Genomic DNA, 27,124 nt, shown 5'->3' on the forward strand with positions numbered 1-27,124 from the left:
TCAATTGACTTGTTTTTGTCCCTTAGATGACTTAATTTATTTTTATGCATCATAACTTTTTGCGTGAAAACACTTTTTTGGTTACTACCCCTTTAACGCATAACATGGGTCTAAATAGACCCGCATTCATTTCCTATGTAATTTCCTCACAAGCTTAATGTCTCTTAGCCATATTGAGAAAGGATTTTGATTATTTTACTAAAAATTCAACTTTTTGTCATTTATGGAGTATTAACTCCCAACATCAATACTTATTTTAAATACTTGATGGTTATTCTTTGATATAGAAGTCATTTTATATAACTATATGATATTTAGACACATGGGTCTAAATAGACCCGTATTCATTTCCTATGTAATTTCATCACAAGCTTAATGTCTCTTAGCCATATTGAAAAAGGATTTTGATTCTTTTACTAAAAGTCCAACTTTTTATCATTTATGGAGTATTAACTCCCAACATCAATACTTATTTTAAATTCTTGATGGTTATTCTTTGATATAGAAGTCATTTTATATAACTATATGATATTTAGACACATGGGTCTAAATAGACCCGCATTCATTTCCTATGTAATTTCATCACAAGCTTAATGTCTCTAGGCCATATTGAGAAAGGATTTTGATTCTTTTTCTAAAAATTCAACTTTTTGTCATTTATGGAGTATTAATTCCCAACATTAATACTTAATTCAAATACTTTATGGTTATTCTTTGAAATAGACATCTTTTTATACAATTATATGATATTTACACACATGGGTCAAAAATGATCCGCATTCATTTTTTATATACAGAATTATTAGGCAAACATGTTTTATTTTACCATATTGTCTTTTTTATGATTATTTTCTAACAGGAATCTGTATGAACTTGAAATCCTATCGCATTTAAGCATTCCAGGCCATGCATATTTGTATAAAAATATGGGGCTGTGGTCGAAGGTGCCCAACACCTTCTATCAGGTGTGCATAATTATTAGGCAATTTTGTTGTCTTCTTGGAAAATGGGCCACAAAATGGACCTAACAAACTCTGAAAAGTCGATTAACAATTTTGAAGTCTTCTAGAGGGATGTGGCTGTTGTGAAATTGGCAAGACGTTGGTCACTTTACCACAGAACTATGAAATGCATCATTACAAATTCATCAGTCTCGTAAGAAATGTCCCTGCCAAAAATTGAGAAGAATTTAGGGTGGAGCTACAAAAATGTATTACCCTGCAGTCCTATAATATTACACAACAGAAACCTACACCAAGTGTCCAGAAGAACAGGGCATTGAGCACTCAGAGATATGGCCATGGTAAGAAGGGATGACAATAGACAAGGTAATTAAGTCAAGACTGGGCCCAAAATACCTGGGGACAGAGTTTTCAAAGTTAGGCCTATATGGACTTGGGAAAGTGACTCTTGACAGACAGGGTGGATGAGCCCACATTTGCATCTTTTGAAGACCATGGTATTTATGCTGTACTTTGCTGGCATTTGAGTGGAACTCAGGAACTCGTGTAAGTGTGCACATTGCTGATCTAGCCATAGACTCATCTACCTGGTCCATTAACAGTCACCTTCACTAGTTCATGTCTCTGAGTGCTGAATAAAATGTTCTTGTGGACACTCAATGTAGGTTTCAGTTCTGGAATATAACAGCACTGCAGGTAATACTTTTGTGGTAGTCTCATCTTCATTTTTTCTAAATCTGGTAGTGACTTTGTGAGCTCATGTCATGTGACACTGATGGCTTTGTAACAGTGCTTTAGACGGATGTGACCAATATTTCAAGACAGCCACACCCCTGTGGAAGACATTAAAGTTGTTTATAGTATTTTTGGAATTTGTTAGATGTCTTTTGTGGCATATTTTCCCATATGAAAGCAAGGTTGCCTAATAAGTATGCACATTAATTATGCCCTGATATAGGCTATTGAGCTCCTCCGATCACACCGTCTCTTATTACACAAATATGCATGACTTGGAATGCTTAAATCCAATAGGTCAGCAGTGGTCAACAGTGGTCAAAAACAGTCTATTTGTTCCTGACTGGAATCCTTTTAAATTTATTTTAGTTCCTAACGTGAAACACTTCAGACTTAGGATATGTCTGCAATAATGGGGGAAATTATTTGTGTGTTTATTTTTATAAGATACAAAAAATAACACCCATTTTGTGCATTAAAAACAGCCTAAATCACAAATTTTAATCCATTCGCTATTAAAATACATTAATTGTGGAAGTTATTATAGTGAAAGATTTAGACTTTCATTAGAAATGAATGAGGGCTATTTTCGGTCCACGTCTAGAAATTAGTGATTTAATTCCAAATTCATGTTTATTTCTAAAATAAAAATATAAGAACATTTTAAAAAATACTTTTTTGAATTAAGGACCACCTATGTAATTACTTTGAGAAGAATTATGGGATAAAATGTATTGGTTTTAGAAGTTGTGTGAGAGAATACATGATTAATGCTAAGAAATACATTGGAAATGAATGCGGGTCTATTTAGACCCATGTTATGCGTTAGTGTGAGTCCAATGGCTTATGTTGCTCAAACGAGAGGCTCACGGTTTTTAGTGGTCAGCAGCCGCACGTTCTAAACTCCGCACGAAATAAACAAAGTAGGCTAATGGTTATTAAAACAGTCCTACGTGGACCGATTGAAACGCCTTCCGCGGAAAATCAAGGTCGCTCATTTAGATGAGGCATCGCAAATCGATAGAACACCACTATCGAATAGGGCGACCGGTCGCTCATCTCGACGAGGCAACACATCTCGACAGAACACCGGAACACGGACTAGCCTTGCTCTTATTGGACGAAAAAGACACGTGACTCAAAGTAAAAGAGCTGCGCTATTGGTTAGCAGCTACGACCTTCTATTGGTCACGTTGGGTTAATTTATGCAGACCGTATACAGTAGGTCCGTATAATTATGCAAAAATTATTATTAGGCTACTAATATAGCCTACCTAGGTTGATTTTACTTTGTATATTCACATCATTCTTATAAGCTGCACTGTGATAGGGCTATACCATGAATGATGTGAATTTATTGATAAAATGAAAATGAATGAAATGAAAATTATTTTTAAAAAACGCTTTTAATATCACACCAAAGCAAACAATGTACACACACTTTGACAAGAACCATGCAACTACACACATACCCTGCAAACAATAGGCCTATACTCTATATGCAGTGATGTACACAGCACTCAGGTCACAAATGTACAACTAGGAAAGATTTCATTACCGACAGGTTAAGTTTGGGCAGGCTGTCATCATGCTTTAGCGTACGTATCGCACGCTAGTGCATGGTGCGACGCATTTTGAATTCAAAGCGTGCTCCTCAACGCAACGGTAAAGCGCTTTCATGCACTTTTGACTAGTGACGAGGTTTGCACAGTTTTCCCGCCGTGTCGGCGATTTTGTTTGTCACAGCGCATGTCTGTTACTAAACGCAAATATGTTTTGCTGTGCCCTAACCAAAACCACCCCTAAACCTAACCTGTCAGTTAAGTAATGTTTCTGCTGCTTTACTTTTGCCAAGAACAGCAAGATTAGGCGAATTTCTACCTAAATTGTGCCTAAACCAAAACCATCCCTAAACCTAACCTGTCACAGGGCGTTGTGGAGCACGACTTAACTCGAAAATGCGTATTGGACACACGCGATAGTGAGTTCAAATCAGCGTGTCATAGATACGCTTAGCCTATGCATGATGTTTGGGAAGGGCACAATTCATAAAACTCAGAAACATACAATGCTTTTTCAAAAAAGGGTTCTATGTTCCCCGCTGCATCCAAGTAGACTGCTGCCACATTGCTAAGAGCAGGTTGTTGTTACATCTCTGACAGGTTAGGTTTAAGGATAGTTTTACTCAGGGCACATACAAAAATGGATTTTAGTAAAAGTTGTCAATTCATAGTAAATATGTGGTAAATATGAAAGTAAGAGGAAAAATACTACAGGTACTGCCTTTTAATACAGACTATACAGGTATGTACAACATTATAAACATTGCAGTTGATTTCATGTTCTTCATGGTCTACTGAAGGTCTCTGGTCACTGCGTCCTCGTCATACTGCAACAGGCACTCAGTCTCACTTCTGGGAGCTGTAGAAACAACAAATAAATTAATACTTCACCATGCACCTCATATTGACATAGCAAATATATCAATAAGCAAGTCATATTGAGCCCAACAGGGATAATGTCCTATTTCAGTCTTCTATGGTCTCATGCACTATGTCTCCCTGCCAGGATATGTAGGATGTAAGAAAATAAATCAAAACATAGCAATGCACAGCATTGAGAACTTATCTATAAAGTAGCACAAGTCATATTGCCAATGTAGGCCAGGGGTGGGGAACCTATGTCTTGAGGGCCGTTTGCGACCCTTGAGGCCGTTTTATCTGGTCCCCGATATAATTGTAATGTTATTCAGCTTCACATAAAATATGACATATTTTGTAAAGGAACCTTAGAAAATACATTTGCAATACAATTAAGTTATATTCAGGGAAGCTGAAGAAGGTGGTGTTTGTTTAAATGTGGCTGCCTTCAATATAGGTCTAAAGTGAAGGGGAAAATCCTGGTTTGTGTTCATAGTACGGCCCTTGGAGAACTTTTACGGCCCCTCGGATGAATTTGAATTGGCCCTTCGAATGAGAAAGGTTCCCCACCACTGACGTAGGCTATAGGTTAAGCTTACCCTCTTTCACTCTTCTGTGGTGAGACTGTGCCCATTTTGGGTTGACCTCCACACGCGTCTGTAGCACAGCACACAGGATTGCAGGACACAGCATCCTGCAGGACACTACAAAAAAACAAACAAACAAACAAACAAACAAGGGGAATGAATAAATTACCTGACCAGTTATTAAACAAATGAAAATTGATGTGCCAGAGCTGTGGTAAAAGTAACCTTGGGTCCAAATCATCTAGGCCTAGGGTGTGTGTGTGTGTGTGTGTGTGTGTGTGTGTGTGTGTGTGTGTGTGTGTGTGTGTGTGTGTGTGTGTGTCTGGTAAATCCAGTGTTCACATTATTCAGATATGAGAATTAATTCATTCATTCATTTTAACTGACATTAGTACATACCCATATCAGTGCCATTTCACCCTGCCAAGACACTGGACCTGGGTCTATTGGAGCTCTCTGCTCAGGGTGTCCTCATTATACTGCAGCAGGCACTGTTGTTTCTATAGTTCCTAGAAGCGAGACAAATAAATAAATACTTTACCATGCACCTCATATTGACATAGCAAATATGTCAATAAGCAAGACCTATTGAGCCCAACAGGGATAATCTTACACTATATCAGTTTTCTGTGGTCTCTTGTAAGATTGGCCCATCACCATTCTGCAGGACACTACCGTCTCCCTGCCAGGATCTGTAGGATGTAAGAAAATAAATCAAAACATAGCAATGCACAGCATTGATTACTTATCTATAAAGTAGCACAAGTCATATTGACAATGTAGGCCAGGGGTGGGGAACCTATGTCTCTAGGGCCGTTTGCGACCCTTGAGGCAGTTTTATCTGGCCCCCCGATATAATTTTAATGCTATTCAGCTTCACATGAAATATGACATGTTTTGTAATGGAATCTTAGAAAATACAACTTTAACTTCAAGAGCACCTGCATTGGAGTACACTGTCTAACAAAGAAGAGCGCTCAGCATCTCCTCCTCATAGAAAATACATTTGCAATACAATTAACACATTCAATACCAGCCGTTTTTTGGAATTCAGCCATAGACTCCCAGCCAATTTCATCATTTTATGTCATTTTTTGAACACCCACCGAATATTTTGTCCTCAACCCACAGACGCATGTCAGAGCTTGTTCGAAAGCCCACAGACTCAGCTGTCTGTATATTTTTATGGTTTGTTTCTAGCTTGTTCCATTCCGACGTTATTTCACTTTAAGCGCACACTGGTTTAGGTAAAAATAGCGATTTTGAACATTCGAACTGAGATAAAGCCTTTTTTGTCAGGGGTGCGCTCTGACTCTCCGAGTTTAAATTGCGGGTCTAAATGCATTTTCTTGCCCAAAGAACAACTCCAGTATCTTCCAAGTAAACTACTTTGATGCAAAAATCACCTGGTCAGGCAGTTCAGAGCATCTGAAATGCTAGCTAGCTAATGTCACTTGACTGGCAGTTTTCGTTCTGCAGATAAAAGTAGACGTGCCAAAGTACTCACCCAAAAGAAGGTTAGTTCCTGCTGTGTTGCATGCTGTTTTTCATTACAACCTTCCATTTTACACCTATCCTGATGGCGGCAAAACTCCTTATCCTTCCATCATATGTTTAGGAACAGGCTAGCTAGCAAGGGCTGTGCTGACAGGACATGCTTTGTTTTGATGGTCTAGGAAGTAAATGGAGACGTGACGTGACGTGATCAGGAAGTGGTCAGAGACGGTTTGATTCGCTATTAATAAAACTCAAATACTGTGTGTAATAAAATGCACAGATGATGAAATATCCAGATCCTTGTAGGAGTTTTGACTTTGTAGGTGTTTTCATGATCTATGTCAGTTCTGTTCATCACATTATTACGAAAATCACACAGAATGTGCATTAGAATGTGTAGATTCAGAATCCAATAAAAAAAAAGTAAAAAAGTAATTTTACGGTTTGGGAGCCAACGCATGGGAGGCAAAACGTATTTGTACGTGACTTGGTAGTGAATGTGTTAAGTCATATTCAGGGAACCTGAAGAAGGTGGTGTTTGTTTAAATGTGGCTGCCTTCAATATAGGCCTAAAGTGAAAGGGAAAATCCTGGTTTGTGTTCATAGTACGGCCCTTGGAGGACTTTTACGGCCCCTCGGATGAATTTGAAGCGGCCCTTCGAATGAGAAACGTTCCCCGACCCTGACGTAGGCTATAGGTTAAGCTTACCCTCTTTCACTCTTCTGCGGTGAGACTGTGCCCATTTTGGGTTGACCTCCACACGCGTCTGTAGCACAGCACACAGGATTGCAGGACACAGCATCCTGCAGGACACTTCAAAAACAAGGGTAACGAATAAATGACCTGTCCAGAATACCCTGAAAAAGAACACCCTGTTGTTTCTACAGCTCCTAGAAGCGAGACAAATAAATTAAATACTTTGCCATGCACCTCATATTGACATAGCAAATGTATCAATGAGCAAGTCATATTGGTCACAAAGAAGTTAATTTTACATTCTTTCAGTCTTCTATGGCGAGTTAGGCCTTCAGGTGACTCGTCTTCGCCATATTATGAGACAGCAGCCTGTGAAAACATGGTAAATAGAATAACCCATTAACCTTGGGTCCTAATATAATACATGGACATAAACTAGCCTACATTATTTAGACAAGGTCAGTAGACCTCCACGTGAAACAATAAGAAAAAGTGACCTTACATAATTTCAATATCTTGAAGAGGCCATCTACACTTATTTGTGCAACAAGTGCTGTTTTGAGGACCCATACTTTTTAAGGACAGGTTGCCTACTGTTGCAAATGGCAGGGTATTTCACATTGATTTCGGGGTGGCGTGCTCAACTTGACCACTCTGGTCGACATTGAGCTCGCGCTGATACATTGGGCTCGCGTTACTGAGAACGATTCCCTGATTGACGCTCCCAACGCAGGACGCTCCCCTGTCGGCTCGCTCCCACTAGCCAGACTATCGGTCCACCGCCATATAACGGAGCTAGTTATCTTTTTGATGTTAGTTTTTTGTTTCTAACCCTAACCCTAACATTGACCCTAAACCTAACCCTAACTTGCTTGTATGTGTTAGTGTATGATAAATCGGGTGGGACTACACGTCCGGGAGTGATAGAAACACCTGGGACTGCACGTCCGGGAGCGATCTCAGTTGGGAGTGTCCATCTACCACCGTTTCAAAGTAGCATGGAACTAAATTATATCCCACCTTTGACTTGATTTTATGCCGGTGGGTCTTGGAACCCCTTTGTGACTGCCTAGGTTTCAGGATAGAGAAAGTAAAACAAAAATCATTGAGTAAAATCGATGGGGGACAAATTGTAGCTTTTGTAGACAACGTCGCTACTTGAGGAAAAATAGCATTACTACAGGGATGTTAGCTACTCGATACATAGTAGTGACGCTACGACCAAGCTACTAGAGAATGTAATTAAACTAGTCGCTTCGCTACTGCCCAGCACTGAAAACCAACATACCCAGACGGCACACCAGTCTTTCCAACGTCGCCTAGATGCATTTTTGCCGCTGTAAAATACATTGGCAAGGCGTCTAAGCGTTAGTTCATCAGCGAAATACCGGGCAGACGTGAAAAATTAGCAGTGCCCAGCATCTAGTTGATGAGCTAACGCAATAGCATGCTAACGGTAGCCTTTGTCTATCTTTAGGCAGGGGAAAGGCAACTGAGAACGAGCAATGTCAAACAATTTACCATCAACAAGTATACTTAACATATTCACTGTTTCACCACAGCATTTTTAGTGGGGTCGTAGGCATATGCATTTTTTCTCAGTCATTTCAAATTTGTGTTAAAGTTTGGTTTTCACTCCCAAGTTGAAGTTTAGGGTCTATAGAACAATTTGGGTTCGAGTGTCAAACACACAGATAACAAAATGGCGCTCGGGGGCGCTCTAAAATATATAAACTGCTATAATTTTTTATTAGTTTAACCAAATTTAACATGTGAGGTATGCATGGATTCAGCATTAAGAGGAGGAGCTGGTGAACTAAGTATTTGGTTACCAGATTAAAGACACACTATGTCATAAACACACTTTTAGTCCATGGACAGCAAAATTCAGGGTTTTTTAAAGATAAAGGGTGGAAATGCCCTCCAAGTTGTAATGAAACATCATTTATTGTTACAAGTTATTGTAAATTAAGCCTGGTATATCATTCAACTTGATTTGTTCAGAATATCCCTTAAGCACAAAGATAACTAGGATACCTATACGCAAATATGGCTGCATAAAGCCTATGTGATATTTAGGACCCAACTTGCAACTTTGAGTTTATGAATTTAGGATCACGAGTATCAACTTTTTCGATGAAGCCATATTCTATTCACACATAAAATCACAAAAAAACGTTATATCTGGAAGAAAATAAATCAATAATAACAATAATAATAATAATAATAAGACTGCATTTCCGGAGAGACAATGCTATTGGTATGCTTGCGGATTATGCACACACACACACAAACAGAGCTGTTGTATACACACACAGAAACACAAGGGAAAGAGATAGAGGTGTGTGTGTGTGTGTGTGTGTGTGTGTGTGTGTGTGTGTGTGTGTGTGTGTGTGTGTGTGTGTGTGTGTGTGTGTGTGTGTGTGTGTGTGTGTCTCTGTGAGAGAGATGTGTGTGTGCGTGCGTGTGCATGTATGGAGATGCTTCAGGTGCCTTTCAGCAATGGGTGGATAGGGAGAGGTAAGGGTGGGATTCGAACCTGCAACACTCTGACAGACCAACACCCTACCCAGTAGGCCACTGCCACTTACTGACAGCAGAGGTCTAAAGTTCTACAAGGCTGCATGTGTGTGTGTGTGTGTGTGTGTGTGTATGACTGAAGATTCTAAAGGTGACAGTTTGGCAGTCAATAGCTGAGTAATATGTGCAGCCTTATTTTTACGCTGTCATATCTCCAAAAGTTTTGCAAGTTGTCAGATGATCTTGCCACCAGGCAAGGCAGGCAGCTGCTTGGGGCCCCTAGATAATGAATAACAGCCCACACTTTACCACAGTAGTGGCCATTTTGGTTCAAATGTTCATTTTTTGCATTTTCGCTTGGGGACCCACCTGACCCTAGAATCGCCTCTGTTGACACACAAATGGTACAAACCTCCTCTTCATGTCAAAGCTGAGATCACTTTTCTTGGCCAAATGGTTCAGTCAAAAAATTGACATATTCAGGCCTATGCGCTGAGCTGTTCACACATTTTTTTTGTAAGTGAATGGGGTCACATCATAGGGATTGTAAAACTGCTCTATTTGAAACATTTTTAAGAGTTGGCTTATGATCTTCACATAGTTTGTATTCAGATATATACCTCCCTGACAATGCCTTTACCTAGCTGATACAAAAACCCCAGGACAGGTCACCTCTCACTCTAACTGCCACAGTTTGTGACATTATCATCTTGACCATTCTACCATTCATTTCAATGAGGGGGAAAACAGAGAGAAAACTGAGGAAAAACAAGTCTGGTGAATGAATTAAATTTTTTAGGCCAGCGAAAAATACTCCACCCTGAGACCTTTTCGAGCCGTTCGTTTTGGCACTCGAACCGTGTCTCTATCTCGAACGCTGCAACGATTCAAAGCCGCCATACTAATGAATGGCGATTCCCATATGCCGAGGTGAATGGAAAAATGTATAATAATAATAAACTGTTGATGAACAATTAGTATGCTTTCCCGCAAGCATACTAAATAAACTGTTGGAGAACAATTAGTATGCTTGCTGGGGCAAGCAGATTCCTTTGGCAAACATACTAAATAATACTATAGGACTATTTTATACATGGTAGACACAGTCATCTGCTCTGGGAACTGTCCATTTGTTACCAGCGTAGTTGACAGGAATGAAAACCGTTCTTATTATCTGCATTTGCCAGAAATGCCTGCCAATCTGGTAACAAATGAACAGTTCCCAGATTTGGACTACACTACCAAAGCAATGCAGTTGCCAAAGATGTTTTCCAACTAGAGGTGAAGTGCAGCTGTACTAGTACTTGTACAAATAGACCTGCCAGATCTCGGTGCAAGTGCATGAAGGCAGAGTTAAAGTGCACACGTCTGTGCAAGTGCACATACAATTTCTAAGACTGACCACTGACTGTTTTTACATCTGTTCTCTGTCATAGTTATTGTAGAGTGGAGTATTGGAATAAATGTTAGCCCTATGGTCTTCTGTTTACTTTTTGAATGCAAGAAAAAATGATGTTCCCCATAGTATTTATCATCATCATCATCATCATAATTATTATTATTGATTTACTTTCTTCCAGATATAACGTGTTTAAGTTGTGAATAAAATGATGGCTTGATTGAAAAAAGCTGGTACTCATGATCCTAAATTCATAAACTCAAAGTTGCAAGTTGGGTCCTAAATATCACATAGGCTTTATGCAGCTATATTTGTTTATATGTATCCTAAGTATCTGTGTGCTTCAGGGATATTCTGAACAAATCAAGTTAAGTGATAACCCAGGCTTTATTTACAATAAATTGTAACAATAAATTATGTTTCATTGCAACTTGGAGGGCATTTCCACCCTTTATCTTAAAAAAGCCCGGATTTAGCTGTCCATTGGCTAAAAGTGTGTTTATTACATAGTGTGTCTTTAATCTGGTAACCAACTATTTAGCCCACTGGTTTCTCCTCTTCATGCTGAATCCATACATACCTCATATGTTAAATTTGGTTTAACTAATCAAAAGTTATAGCAGTTTATATATTTTAGAGCGCCCCCCGCAGGCCATTTTGTTATCTGTGTGTTTGACACTCGAACTCAAATTGTTCTATAGACCCTAAACGTCAACTTGGAAGTGAAAACCAAACTTTAACATCAATTTGAAATGACTGAGCCTATTACGACCCCACTATTTGTCATTACGATGCTCGCAAGTCATCAGAATTTACTAGCGTACAGCAGCAACTAGTGTAGTCACATTGAGGGGACTTGAGCTACCAGCTATGTAAAACGGCTGTGCCATAACTTAGCAATGGCGGATCTGTGTTCAGAGGAGCTATTCAATCGCTCTTGAGTACTGAAACTTTAAACCACAGTTGAGTAAAATGTACTTACATGTATATGACGCCCATTTTCCGTTGGTATGTGAGGAACTTTTCCCCCATATCGCCAAGAAACTTGTAAACCACACAGACAGCGCGTGGTTCTGTTCAATCAGGAAGGTGATGTTGACCGCGGCTGATGGCTTCTTTGTGGCTTGTGTGTGGAATTCGCATTGTGCCAATTAGTTTTACTGCCACCTAAAGGCTTGGTGTATAACTAATTTAACCAGAGACGGTCTATTTTCAACTAACTTGAACAATCCTTGCTTTAGTTCAGAATACCATTTAAAAACCAGAGTGGCCAAGCACATTGATGTTTTTCCTCAAAAGCAGCTGAGGAACCTTTTTAATTCGAAGGGTCACTTCAAAATGTATGTCCAAGAAAGATCATTCAGATGATTCTATTTTGATAGCCTATTCTGTAGGTTCATTTAGGCCTAAATGTTTATAGCACAGATCGAATTGTTTGATCAACTTAATTTCTGAGCTTATAGTATCATAATAAAATGTACTGACAGCAAAGCTGTGGCTAGTAGAAAGGTTTAATGCAGGGGTGGGGAACCTTTTTCATTCGAGGGGCCACTTCAAATTCCTACCATGGTCATAAAATCCTCCGGGGGCCGTACTATGAACACAAATCAGGATTTCCCCATAAAATTTAGGCCTATACACCTTTAGGCCTATATAGACATATAGACATCTTTAAAGGTAGACACCTTTAAAACAGTCCCCACCTTTTCTAGGTCCCCTGAATATAACTTAATTGCATTGGAAATGTAATTTCTAAGATTCCTTTAGGCCTGCAAAATATGTCATAGGCCTATTTCATGTGAAGTTGCAAAACATTATAATGATATCAGGGGCCGGATAAAACGGCCTCAAGGGCCCTCGAGACATAGGTTCCCTACCCCTGGTTTAATGGTTAGTGATTCTGAAAAACACCACTGGGCAGCGTGAAAAAACATACACACACACAGACACACACACACACACATTTTAGTAAAAGGCCAAAAACTGCCCTAGGGCCCCCAACAATCCCGTTGCCTAGGGACCCCAAAATCCTAGAAACAGGCCTGCCGACCCCCCACTCCCTCCCACCCACCTGACCTCACCCCACCCCACCCCACTTGAAATTGACTGGGGCAGCTCCCGACCTGATCACTGGCATTTACATATTAAAGGCTCTTCTAAGAAGGGGATGGGAGGGGGGCATGGGGGAGCCGCAATTGCTGTGGCTTGAGGTATGAGGCAATTTAAGGTGCAAAACTCATCCACAAATTCCTCTTTTCATGCAGTGACGTGTGATTAATGTTATGGGGACGACGGGGCCCCTGAAAGTACGGGGCCCCGGGCAATTGCCCGACCTTGCCCAATGGTAGAACCGCCCCTGAGCACATAGTTACATTACAGTGCACATGCAGTCATGCAGCAAGCATCTCCCAATCCGTGTGTGTGTGTGTGTGTGTGTGTGTGTGTGTGTGTGTGTGTGTGTGTGTGTGTGTGTGTGTGTGTGTGTGTGTGTGTTGTATTCCCTACAGTGGTTGGGTGTTTGTGTTAAGTCAGGTGTGTGTTTGTGTGTCTGCCTAAGTAATGGGGTTTTCAGTCAGTGTTCTGCTGCCCACTAGTGATCCATGGCAGTATTGCTGATGGTCTGTAACTTGCTATGTATTTAAACTACTGCACTTAAAAGCTACACTTTACTACACTTTATGCACCATTTAATGTTTTTGTACCTGGTGGGTATTACATCCCTCCATACCAGTTTTTGTTTTCATAGCAGATGTCCTTAAAGGAACAAATGTCCTTAAAGGGTCACAGGCAGGATTAAAAGGTAAGTAATGACTGTCCTGAGTCAGCTGATGCTATAATGAGTCATTAGTAAGTGAATGGTGACTCTCCAGACCACTTTCACACTCTGCTGTCAGAATTCCCCACATGGAACTTTTTATGGAGTAGAATGAGCATCATGGGGATAAAATCTCATGAGAAAAACTGACTTCACGTGCTGCTGGAGACTTAGCGGTATTCACATTTGTGTTGATTGTTGGTACTCTGAGATGAAAAACATTAACACCGCGAGGGGACTTAAACAGCATTTGTTTAAATTGTTGTGTAGATTTTGAGACAGCCATGCCACAGGCACCCTGCAAACCCATGCAAACTGCAGACAATGACTTTAAGTTGATGTAAATATATTACGGGACATTCTAGTGACTCATCAGATTATATCATTTGATAGTTTGCTACTCCAGTGTATTAGCCATTTATTTGGAGGTGGGGGCTCCTCATCTGTTAAACTGGAAGTAGGGGGTGGTGCCTGTGGGGGACCTTTTCCTATTCAGTGACCCTCATGTGTGGGGACCTTTTCCTATTCAGTGACCCTCATGTGTGGGGACCTTTTCCTATTCAGTGACCCTCATGTGTGGGGACCTTTTCCTATTCAGTGACCCTCATGTGTGGGGACCTTTTCCTATTCAGTGACCCTCATGTGTGGGGACCTTTTCCTATTCAGTGACCCTCATGTGTGGGGACCTTTTCCTATTCAGTGACCCTCGTGTGGGGGAGCTTTTCCTATTCAGTGACCCTCATGTGTGGGGGGGACCTTTTCCTATTCAGTGACCCTCATGTTACCTCTTTGCTAAGGTGTAGAAGGGACTCCCCCCTCTGTAACATGGAGACAAACACAGTGGGCCACAGACTACCTCTCAGTCTCCACTCCCTGGGCCAGAACCAGATGTTAACTCTTTGGTGTCGGAGGGACTCCCCTCACTGGAATGTGTACATACACACAGTAGACCACTGCTTAGTCTGAATGGTGGTCCCTGGGCCAGAAACAGTTGAAACCTCCTGGTCTAAGTAACAGAAGGTGCCAAAACAATGTCCTGCTCTCTCTGTCTCTCATTATTTACCCTTCTACCTCCTCTTCTTCATCTCCCCCTCTCTCTATCTCTCTCTCCAGGCTTTGGGACTGCAGTATAACAGAAGAGGGCTGTGATGCTCTGGCTTCAGCGCTGATTTCAAACCCCTCACACCTGACATATCTGTCTCTGAATAATAATACACTTGGAGACTCTGGAGTGAAGCAGATCTCTGGTCTACTCAGGAATCCAGGCTTTAAACTAAAGGAACTGTGGTAAGTAATGACACCAAAGAGTGTGAAACAATAAGATGGAGTGTGTGTGTGTGTGTGTGTGTGTGTGTGTGTGTGTGTGTGTGTGTGTGTGTGTGTGTGTGTGTGTGTGTGTGTGTGTGTGTGTGTGTGTGTGTGTGTGTGTGTGTGTGTGTGTGTGTGTGTGTGTTTTGGGTTGAGCAGCAGCTGATGTGTTTGTCCATTCCAGTGTGCTCCTGGTCTAAGTAACAGAAGGTACCAAAACAATGTCCTGCTCTCTCTGTCGCTCATTATTTATCCTTCTACCACCTCTTCTTTATCTCTCCCTCTCTCTCTATCCCTCCCTCCAGGCTTGAGGACTGCAGTATAACAGAAGAGGGCTGTGCTGCTCTGACTTCAGCGCTGATTTCAAACCCCTCACACCTGAGACAGCTGCATCTGACTGGTAATACACTTGGAGACTCAGGAGTGAAGAAGATATCTGCTCTACTCAGGAATCCAGACTGTAAACTACAAACACTAAGGTGAGCAAAGACACAAACAGAAACACAAACTGAAGCTTAATTACTCAGAAACTGTTTTTCCCCCACCACCATCAGACTACTGAGCTGTGGCTCTATCTGCTAGGTATATGGGTTTGAATTTGTGTTGCCTGTGTGTGTGTGTGTGTGTGTGTGTGTGTGTGTGTGTGTGTGTGTGTGTGTGTGTGTGTGTGTGTGTGTGTGTGTGTGTGTGTGTGTGTGTGTGTGTGTGTGTGTGTGTGTGTGTGTGGGTAGATGACGGATAGGCAGCAAAAAACATTTTTTTCACAAAACATTGTTTATGAGGGAAAAAAGTATATGTCTACGTAGTGCAGCAATTAATCTTTCAAAAAATCCAAGTGGTCACAATGTTGGTCTATTCATTGATTATTTATTTACGTTGATAAAGCAATTTGCTGAAAATATGTCCTTTGGTGTGACGTTAAGAAATAAATATATTAAGTAATGTAGAAATGGCTTGATGGAGTTTTATGAACATTGTTACACTCTTCATATTTATTGCAATTTTTTAAAGTCTTAATTTAATGAGAAATTACCATTTAAGTATTTTTTTTCCCATTAGATGTGAGATTATTAGAAACCTTCGAGGAAAAACAGGGATATCTTTCTTTTAAATGTTCAAAATTGTCCGAATTTATACTAACTTTTCAGGGACGATAATTTGTTCTTCCCTAATGCAATATTCAGTGTTTATCAAACATATTGTTTAGCTCAAACAAATATTTGAGCGTTTAAAACATGTCACACCGTAGGACATTCATGTCACGCCAAAGGACAGAAATGTAAAACTGAGCCAGAAACAAATATATCAACATGATTATTTTGTCTTTTGATCATAATATAATGTTGTAGTCAATATGGACCTACACTTTACACTTATAAGTCTTTGAATCGTCGATTATCAGCCTATCGTAACTCTTAATGACAGCCATGCGGTCATTGCATGTAACCTGCAGAGCTCATAAGACTCACACTGAAGGGTGACCTTGGCATGACCATCACACTTTTGTAGGTATGCTATGACTGTCACACCATTGAACCTGTAGTGTGTAGTGGCCAGTGCCTGTTTGGCAAGTATCTCAAGCTGGACAGCACATTTATGCTGTATTTTGAGCTCTCCACAGCATACTTTATTCATCTATACTCCTCTATATACTCTCTCGCTGATCTTTCCTTCACTGTTACCGTTATATTTTATGGTTTCAAAGCACCATTAATGACATTTTATATCATTTGACAGTATCTAAAATCAACAGCAAATATTCATCAACAATGCATCAAAGTATAAATTCCAAAGGCCAATTTGAATACACAATATTTATCTAGTCAAACAACAAAACAAAAAAAATATGTACTACCAGTTGTTTTAAAAGCTATTTCTCAAATATCTAGTCCATTGGTGTGACCTGTTGTCATGGTCCTACAACTCTCCCTTCTCATTTGGTAACTTTCCACTCACTCTCACCTGTCATTGCCACAATCAGGCTCACCTGGTGCCACTTAACCCTTTAGCTACCAGAACTTTTTTTTGAATAGGCCGGAATTCTACCAGGAATTCTAAGGAAAATTTGACATTTTTGTCATATTCTAAATAATGTCAAATAACTTGAAAAGAAATGAAAAGTGTCAATTACAAGTTACTTTCATATTAAAGTAGAGAAAACACACTTTCAAATGGTATATCATTTATGGATAATTAATTGTTCAGTATTCCCATAGAGTGCCTTTGATGTGGATTAAATGATAAAAATGTGATAAAATCCGATATTATCTAGGCCTATCTATCTATATATCTATATATTTAGGCCTATCTATCTACACCACGTTCCACATTATTATGCAACTGACATTTTTCGCTGTTTCCCCAAATAATCAATGCAAATGACAGTCGTCTTAATTTTCAAGTCATCCGCCATTAGAGTACAATTAAAACGTTTTTGAATGAACCTTCCAATGATAACGGTATTTTTTAAGTAATAAAAAACTTAAAATGCTCTGTTCCACATTATTACGCAAAGTAGTTTTGTAGTGTTGTAATCCAAATTTCTTTCTTTGTTTCCCATTTACATCAACACAGTTGGATTTTTGTACCTTCTAAATTACATTTCAATGTTCAATACTTGATGATAACCTCTTTGTCTTAGTAACTGGAATGCTGCCTTTAACATTGAAGTCAATGGCAGGGCATTGCATGGGAGTTATGGAAGCCCAGATATCCTTGATGCTTTGCTCTCAACTGTTTTTGTTTGTTTGGTCTGGTGACCCACACTTCACTCTTCAATATACCCATAGATTTCCATGCCACGTTTAGGTGCTTTGGTGGTATCGACATTTTAACTCACCAGACATAAAACCCCATTGAAAATGAATGGGATGTTATGTCTGGTGAGTTAGAATGTCATCTCCACCAAAACACCTAAACGTGGCATGGAAATCTATGGGTATATTGAAGAGTGAAGTGTGGGTCACCCGAACAAACAAACAAAAACAGCTGAGATCAAAGCAGTAAGGATATCTGGGCTTCCATAACTACCATGCAATTCCATCACTTCAATATTAAATGCAGCATTCCAGTTACAGCTTATAGCAAAGTTTTGAACATTGAAATGTATTGAAGGTACCAAATGCCAACTGTTTTGATGTAAATGGGAAAAAAAGAAAGAAATTTGGATTACAACACTACAAAACTGTTTTGCGTAATTAATTGGAACAGAGCATTTTGGGCATTTTAAGTTTTTTATTATTTTAAAAAATACAGATGTCATTGGAAGGTTCATTCAAAAACGTTTAAAATTGTACTCTAATGGCTGATGACTTGAAAAATATGACGACTGTCATTTCTATTGATTATTTGGGAAAACGGCAAAAAATGTCATTTGCGTAATAATGTGGAACGCGGTGTATCTATCGATCTCTCTATCCATCTATCTATCTATCCTTCCGTCTATCCATCCATCCATCCAGGGTCAAAGTTGAACAATGATCATGTGACAACAAATGTCGTTCACCCAAAAGTCCTGTTTTCAAGCGGTTTCAAGCGGTATAACTGTGATGGACTACACTAGCTAATAATGTTTGAACTAAACCATGCCAAAGACGTGTAAGGATAACCGTAGAAGTGGCCGCGATAGCAGACAGGACATGAATGGAGCTCTAGGAAGTTTCCCCTCCCAATTTGGCACAGGTAAGACGCGCCAGGCATCACCGACTTTGACCGGAATTGAAGTGCTACAAACACCACGTTGGTAGGCTATTATTGGAAGTTAGCATTCAACTCAACGTCTTCGCGCACATTTTTATGAAGGACAACGTGGAGTAGTAACAGTCCTTGACTGCTTTGCCAAAGCTGACACGCAAAATGAGTAGCCAATTGTTCCATGCTGCGCTTCCTTCACGATGCGCTGTTACGCAGAGCTGTCGCTGTAAGTTGTTCCAGGAAACTAAGATAGTTGGATACCAACATATGGTTTGACTTTGAAAACACACCGAAGACAGTTTACATTTTTAATATGTAGCGTGTAGACATCGGCTGGACAGTTGTGTTTGCTATTTAGGACCATGGCAGAACTGATCACAGTTGAACACCATCTCATAAGCCTAATAAAACAACATGATCTAAAAATAGCCTAAATAGTCATACACATGTGCTGTTGACCATGAAAATAGATCGACGAGGGTTGGAAGTTTTCATATTTAGTGTATATTGGTTGTAGAAACAGAATGGTTGTGTTTGTAGCCATCCAATCTCGGACGGCCGTCATTTGAATTGAAGGCAGATTGCCAAATCGCATAAAGCGGCGCATCTCGTAATAAAATCTAAAATACTGAAAAATAATATAATATAAACATATAGTTTTTATACTGAAAGTATATCGAGGAGGGTCTGTAATATTGAGCTAAAGTGTTTGAAAGCTGGAAAAACTGCATGATGACGGCCGTTCAGATGTATTTTCATATGAAAATATTCCGGCCGGCCGCGGCCGTTATGGTACAGATCCAGTCGGACGTTCACGGCCGTTATGGGAGCTAAAGGGTTAACGAGCAGTAACTCTGCTGCCTGCATACCATCACTGACTCTGCTGTCTATTGACCCCAATTGATTCTCGTTAATGATCTGTGGCTACCATTGGCTGTCTCTTGCTCACCTGCTGCCTCTCACTCTCCATATAAACCTCAGTCCTCCAGTACCTCTCTGTCAGATCGTCTGCAAGTGAAACTCCTGTTTGCTGGCTTCTTCACGTCTGGCTCCTGAACCCCCGAATCCTGAAACCTGAAACCTGAAACCTGAACTCTGAACCCGTGCCTGAACCTTCGACTCTGACTTCTCTACTTCCATGGTAATTCTGACCTGCCTTCTGCCTTGTGACCAAGATTTCTGATTTTCCCTGAACGGTACTGCTGCCTTGCCTGATCTGCCCTGTTGTGTGTGTGTTCCCCCCCCCAGGACCCAGAGAACCCGGACCTCCACCACCTGCTCCTCAAGAACCTTCTCGGCCACTGGGGAACACACACACACAGGTTCTAGGACACAAACCTCCCAACCCCCTGAACCCCTAAATAAACTCTGTGTAACGTGACGCATCTGGGTCCTTCGTCTGTCTGTCTGACCAGCATGGACGCAGCTCACGACCCAACCGACATGGACCTCACACCCGAGATGACTTCGGCACCCGAACCAACTGCTCTCGACCGTCTGCAGCACACAGAGGGAGCGGTTGCTCGGATGTCCGGTGACATAGCATCTCTGGTTCAACTAGGCCATCACCAACAGCAGCAGTTCCTGCAACACCAGCAGATGATCCAACAGCAGCAAGAACAACTTACCCGAGTGCTTCAGCTACTCTCCAACCCAACCACCTCATCTGGCCAGCCTGCACCTTCTTCATCTGCTCCAGCTCAGTCTGCATCTGCTCCATCTGTGCAAGCGCTTCACTCAGCACCAGTACCTGCTCCTGACCCCAACATCCCAAGTCAAGTGGCGCAATCTTCAGTCTCCATAGACCGTGAGCCAAAGGTGGGAAATCCTGAGCGATTCAACGGCGACCATACACAAGTGAGGGCGTTTCTGTCGAGCTGCAGAATCCAGTTTGCCCTCCAGCCCAGGACCTTTGCTACAGAGTCGGCCAAGGTAGGCTATGTCATCACTCACTTGACTGGTCGGGCCCGGCTGTGGGGAGCTGCAGAATTCGACCGCCAGACTCCGGCCTGCGCTTCATTCAACGCGTTTGCTGAGGAGATGGAGAAAGTTTTTGACCTGGGGTCTTCATCGGCTGAAGCATCCCAAGAGCTGATGAGTATTCGCCAGGGGAACCGGACCGTGGCGGATTACTCCATTGACTTCCGCACCCTGGCGAGACGCAGCACATGGAACATGGCCGCGCAGACGGATGCTTTTCTCCACAGTCTTGCGGGCTACATCAAGGATGAACTAGTCTCCCACGAACCACCCAAGACCCTTGATGAAGCCATCGCCCTGGCAGTCCGAATCGATCGACGGATCCAGACCCGGCGCCATGAGAGGGGACAACCGAGACAAACGGCCACCAGCATTCGGCGTGACACCACTTCCATGCCTTCTCCTGCTAACACGCAGAACCAGCTTGACCAGACCGAACCCATGGAGATTGGCCGCACCTCCCTCTCCCCAGAAGAACGGCAACGTCGCCTTACTGCCCAGCTGTGCCTCTACTGCGGTGGCGATAATCACAGAGTCAGCAACTGTCCAGCAAAAGCCAGAGCTCACCGGTCATAGGGGAGATCCGGCTGAGCTCGACAAACATCAAGTCTCCCCCCACCCGAAAGCCCATGCTCCAGGTCTGTTTCCTGCTTCCTGACTCCAGATACACCCTGGCTGCCCTAGTGGATTCTGGGGCCGAAGCTAATATCATGGATGTGGAACTTGCACGTCAGCTGGGGTTGGGCTGTCAGCATCTGTCACCACCTGTTCCCGTCCGGGCGCTTGATGGTCATCAACTTGGCACAGTGACCCACACCACATCCTCCGTTACCATGGAACTCTCAGGAAATCACCAGGAGTCTATCAGCTTTCACCTGCTCAATTCACCTGCACAACCCATCATCCTGGGGTATCCTTGGCTCATCCGTCACAACCCTCAACTCGACTGGAGATCTGGCACAATACGAGAGTGGGGAGAAGACTGCCACCAGACCTGCTTTAAGCGAGCCACACTACCCATCAATTCAAAAGCTACCTGTCCTGCCCCTGATACAGCCGGCGTCCCTGCCTGTTACCTTCATCTCAAGGAGGTCTTCAGCAAGACCAAAGCCACTTCTCTGCCTCCTCATCGGTCATATGACTGCGCGATCAACCTCCTACCCGGAACATCACCCCCAAAGGGCCGCCTCTACTCGCTCTCCGCTCCTGAAAGGCTGGCCATGGAGAACTATATCAACGAATCCCTGGCAAGTGGAATTATTCGACCATCATCTTCTCCTGCCGGAGCTGGTTTTTTCTTCGTGGGGAAAAAAAGATGGCTCCCTCCGGCCTTGTATCGACTACAGAGGTCTGAATGATATCACTGTGAAAAACCGCTATCCTCTGCCACTGATGTCTTCCGCCTTTGAACTGCTCCAAGGGGCCACCATTTTCACCAAACTTGACCTCAGAAATGCATACCACCTAGTCCGGATGAGAGAGGGGGACGAGTGGAAGACTGCATTCAACACACCCACCGGCCATTACGAATATCTGGTCATGCCCTTCGGACTCACCAATGCACCCGCTGTTTTCCAGAACCTGGTTAATGACATCCTTCGTGACATGTTGAACAGGTTCGTTTTTGTTTTCTTGGATGATATTTTAATATTCTCCAAGAACCAATCTGAACACGTTCATCATGTGCAGTCAGTACTTCGCCGTCTTCTCAAAAATTCACTCTATGTCAAGGCAGAGAAATGTGAATTTCATGTCAGCTCTTTGTCCTTCCTTGGATATGTCGTGGCAGAGGGTAGTATGCAGATGGACCCAGCCAAGGTTTCAGCAGTGACGTCTTGGCCAGCCCCCGAGAGCCGTAAGAAGTTGCAACAGTTTTTAGGCTTCGCCAACTTCTACAGGAGGTTTATCCGGGGATTCAGCGCCGTGGCAGCCCCACTCACTGCACTGACCAGTACCAAACAGCCATTTAAGTGGAATCCAGCTGCTGATAAAGCCTTTCAGACGTTGAAAACACGGTTTACCTCAGCTCCCATCCTCCGCTTGCCAGACGAGAACCTGCAGTTCGTGGTGGAAGTAGATGCCTCGGACGTTGGTGTTGGAGCAGTGCTATCCCAGCGATCACCAGAAGATGGCAAGATGCACCCATGCGCCTTCTTCTCTCGGAGGCTGACAACATCCGAGCAGAACTATGATATCGGCAACCGAGAGTTACTTGCCGTCAAACTTGCCCTAGAGGAGTGGCGCCACTGGCTGGAGGGGTGCAAGACTCCATTTCTGGTCTGGACGGACCACAAGAACTTGGAGTACATCAGGTCAGCAAAGAGACTGAATCCCCGTCAAAGTCGCTGGTCCTTGTTCTTCACCCGCTTCAACTTCACCCTCTCCTACCGTCCCGGCTCACGCAATGCTAAGCCAGATGCCCTGTCACGCATGTTTCAGAAGGATGACAAGTCTTCCGAGGACCCAGAACCAATCCTCCCAAACCCCTGCGTCATCGCCACCCTGACCTGGAACATCGAGGAGGAGGTGAGAAAGGCTATCAGAAACCAGCCAAGTCCAAGTGCGTGCCCCAGCAACCGCCTCTTCGTTCCGGCAGACCTGAGATCCCAGGTCATCCAGTGGGGGCACAATTCCAACCTGGCCTGTCACCCTGGTATCGGACGCACTCTCCGTCTTCTCTCTCAGCGGTTCTGGTGGCCATCGTTGGAGAAGGATATCCGCGAATTTTGCATGGCGTGCCATACCTGCTGCCAGAACAAGTCTTCCAACCGACCACCAGCCGGGTTACTACAGCCCCTGCCAGTACCCATGCGCCCCTGGTCTCACATCTCGCTTGACTTTGTCACCGGCCTTCCCCCCTCTGATGGTAATACTGTCATCCTGACCATCGTAGACCGGTTCAGCAAGATGGCGCACTTTGTTCCACTGCCAAAGTTGCCCTCTGCCAAAGAGACAGCCCAGGTGGTCCTTGAGCAGGTGTTCCGCATCCACGGCTTGCCACGGGATGTAGTGTCTGACCGGGGCCCACAGTTTGCATCCGCCTTCTGGAAAGACTTCTGCCGTCTTCTCGGAGCTACTGCCAGTCTTACGTCAGGTTTTCACCCGCAGTCAAATGGACAGACTGAGAGGATGAATCAGGAGCTGGAAAAGTCTCTGCGGTGCATGGCATCCCGTAATCCCCGGGCCTGGTCTCAACATCTGTTGTGGGTAGAATATGTACACAACTCTCTCCCCAGCTCCACCACTGGATTTTCCCCCTTCCTTTGATTTTGATTCCAGTGCGTCTACGGCTATCAGCTGGCCCTGTTTGCCAGTCAAGAGAGAGGAGCCTCCTGTCCATCTGCCCTTGCCTTTGCTCGCCGCTGTCGTCGGACGTGGTCTAAAGCTCGTGCCACCCTTCTGAGAGCCGTTGCCAGCTACACTGCCAGTGCCAACCGGCGAAGGATTCCTGCTCCCGCCTACCAGGTGGGCCAGAGGGTGTGGCTTTCCTCCCGTGATCTGCCTCTGCGCGTGGAGTCACGCAAACTGGCCCCCAGGTTCATCGGTCCATTCCCAGTCCAGAAAATCATCAATCCGTCGGCTGTCAGACTCCGGCTTCCCCGGTCCATGAAGGTGCACCCAACCTTTCACGTCTCACGTCTGAAGCCAGTTCATGAGAGCCCTCTGGTGCCCGCTGTGCCGCCACCTCCGCCACCCCGACTCATTGATGGTGGTCCTGTTTACACTGTGCGACGGCTGCTCCGGTCACGGCGGCGGGGTAGGGGCATCCAATACCTTGTTGATTGGGAAGGCTATGGTCCTGAGGAGAGGGTGTGGGTGCCCGCCAGCAGGATCGTGGACCCCGCTCTCATTGCGGATTTCCATCGCCAGCACCCGGACCAGCCTGCAATCCTGAGGGGTCGGCCGAGGGGTCCTCGTCGTGATGGCGCTGCTCCGTCCACCCCTGTTCCTGAACCTGATTCTGGTCCTGAGGCTGGGGACACGGACCAGTCTGAGGAGTTTTGACCCTCCGCCGGCTACCCCCCCCCCTCCCGCCCGTGTTGGTGAGTGTTTTGGGACTTCTGAGCCGTCCCTTGAGGGGGGGGTTCTGTCATGGTCCTACAACTCTCCCTTCTCATCTGGTAACTTTCCACTCACTCTCACCTGTCATTGCCACAATCAGGCTCACCTGGTGCCACTTAACGAGCAGTAACTCTGCTGCCTGCATACCATCACTGACTCTGCTGTCTATTGACCCCAATTGATTCTCGTTAATGATCTGTGGCTACCATTGGCTGTCTCTTGCTCACCTGCTGCCTCTCACTCTCCATATAAACCTCAGTCTTCCAGTACCGCTCTGTCAGATTGTCTGAAAGTGGAACCCCTGTTTGCTGGCTTCTTCACATTTGGCTCCTGAACCCCCGAATCCTGAATCCTGAAACCTGAAACCTGAACTCTGAACCCGTGCCTGAACCTTCGACTCTGACTTCTCTACTTCCCCCGGTAATTCTGACCTGCCTTCTGCCTTGTGACCAAGATTTCTGATTTTCCCTGAACGGTACTGCTGCCTTGCCTGATCTGCCCTGTTGTGTGTGTGTTCCCCCCCCCCCAGGACCCAGAGAACCCGGACCTCCACCACCTGCTCCTCAAGAACCTTCTCGGCCACTGGGGAACACACACACACAGGTTCTAGGACACAAACCTCCCAACCCCCTGAACCCCTAAATAAACTCTGTGTAACGTGACGCATCTGGGTCCTTCGTCTGTCTGTCTGACACCATGTTTGTCTTTTGGTGTGATACTCCAAAGTGTCACACCATAGGACTTTTACCATCACACCATAGGACTTTTACCATCACACCATAGGACTTTTGAGCTTTTGAGTTAATTTAAAGCCATGTTGTTGCCAACTGAAATACAATTTCACCTTTAGTAAGATGCATTTTCATACATCTACATAAGAAAAAAATATGAAAAATATACACTATTGTCAAAATGTATTTTATGACTGTCACACCAAAGGACTACAAAACTAATACATCTTGTGGTAGCAAAACATAATTGATTGACTGAAGAACTCTGAGAGAAACATCTAAAATCCACCCTTGCCATTGGCTTCTTAAGGGTCTAAAGTCACAATTTATGTACCGCTGGAGCTTCAACAATAGATCATTATACACAGAATTAACCAAAAAAATGATGTCACACCACAGGACATTATTTTCTGTGACAAAGTTTCATAAGTCCATACGGTCTCAGAAAAACAGGAAAAAAATTAAGCATTGCCACTTGCTAAAATAGACACCTTGAAAAACATGCCAGGGTTGTTTAGACAAATGACTGAGCTTTGATTATTTATTTAAAAATGTTTTAATATGGAGAACCGGGCTTGCCTCAGTCACACCATAGGACAAATGTGACATTTGACTCAAAATTAAGTATACTTATTTAAGCTCTGGATTTCTTACACATTACTTTTTCACAACAACGACATTAGTTTAATCATTTAAAGCATTGACAATTTTGAAAGCATGAATTTACTTAATTTTAAGAGCCTGCGACAGCAAAATTTACACGTCACGTCATCTACCCGTGTGTGTGTGTGTGTGTGTGTGTGTGTGTGTGTGTGTGTGTGTGTGTGTGTGTGTGTGTGTGTGTGTGTGTGTGTGTGTGTGTGTGTGTGTGTGTGTGTGTGTGTGTGTGTGTGTGTGCGCGCGCGCTGCTCTGAATGTTGGAACGTGTGTGTCAGACTGGCATTTTGTCTGCATCATGTTGGTGTTTTATCTGCATCATGTTTGTGTTTTGTGTGCATCATGTCTGACTCTGGCGTTTTGTCTGCATCATGTCTGACTCTGGCGTTTTGTCTGCATCACACAGTAAAAAAAGAACTGTTGTTTTTACGGTACATTGCTGGCAGCAGTGGTTGCCAAAGTCTACCTTTAAACAAATAACGGTATATTTCCTTTTTACATTTTACGGTAAGATTATGGCAGCAGTGGTTGCCAAAGCCTACCGTTAAATAAATAACGGTATTTTTTTTTTTTACATTTTACGGTAAAATTATGGCAGCAGTGGTTGCCAAAACAGATTGGACAGATTATATTCAGGTGAGTTCAATTATAGAGTTACAATCAGACAACTGATTGGACTGATTATACTCAGGTGAGTCCAATTATAGAGTTGCAATCACAGACAACTGATTAGACTGATTCTACTCATTGGAGTCCAATAAACATCAACTTAATTAGATAACTAAATAAATGCCCAATTGCCAGATTGTCTAGTGCAGGCAGGTGGACCAGTCTAGTATCATCAATGAAGGGTATGCAAATCCATTCTTTATTTAAAAAAGGCCTGAAAATAACCTTAAGGAAAATGAAAGCCACCGCTAGCGGGGCAAGCAAGCTAACAAACAAGCTAGTTAGCAAGCCACCATGCAGCCACCCTTACAATGTGACCTGCTAGCCGGGCCGGCCAGGTGAGGGCAGGCCAGCAGCCGGCCAGCCGGCCTTACAGCCAGCCAGCCAGCTAG

At 43.2% G+C, this 27,124-nt stretch overlaps 1 protein-coding gene and 2 long non-coding RNA genes across 4 annotated transcripts in view; 1 reads left to right on the forward strand and 2 right to left on the reverse strand.

Annotated features, from left to right (window-relative positions):
• LOC134444385 (NACHT, LRR and PYD domains-containing protein 14-like) overlaps nt 1-27,124 on the forward strand; it is a 72,719-nt gene that overhangs the window by 39,800 nt on the left and 5,795 nt on the right. Inside the window, exons 8-9 of the mRNA XM_063193717.1 lie at nt 14,746-14,919; nt 15,246-15,419. Of these exons, the coding sequence (XP_063049787.1) occupies nt 14,746-14,919; nt 15,246-15,419 (348 nt within the window). The remainder of the gene's footprint in view (nt 1-14,745; nt 14,920-15,245; nt 15,420-27,124) is intronic.
• Nucleotides 4,045-5,580, reverse strand: LOC134444383 (uncharacterized). Of its 2 annotated transcripts, XR_010033949.1 has the most exons (4): nt 5,318-5,580; nt 5,104-5,213; nt 4,717-4,821; nt 4,045-4,118 (listed from the first exon to the last, which is right to left on the reverse strand). It is a non-coding gene; the product is annotated as an uncharacterized LOC134444383 (long non-coding RNA). The 2 variants fall into 2 exon arrangements; XR_010033948.1 differs by having other exon boundaries at nt 4,055-4,821.
• LOC134444384 (uncharacterized) lies at nt 6,732-11,976 on the reverse strand. The gene is made up of 3 exons (XR_010033950.1): nt 11,800-11,976; nt 7,198-7,267; nt 6,732-7,015 (listed from the first exon to the last, which is right to left on the reverse strand). It is a non-coding gene; the product is annotated as an uncharacterized LOC134444384 (long non-coding RNA).

Source organism: Engraulis encrasicolus, unplaced genomic scaffold (assembly GCF_034702125.1).
Source record: "Engraulis encrasicolus isolate BLACKSEA-1 unplaced genomic scaffold, IST_EnEncr_1.0 scaffold_53_np1212, whole genome shotgun sequence".
Classification (NCBI taxonomy): Eukaryota; Metazoa; Chordata; class Actinopteri; order Clupeiformes; family Engraulidae; genus Engraulis; species Engraulis encrasicolus.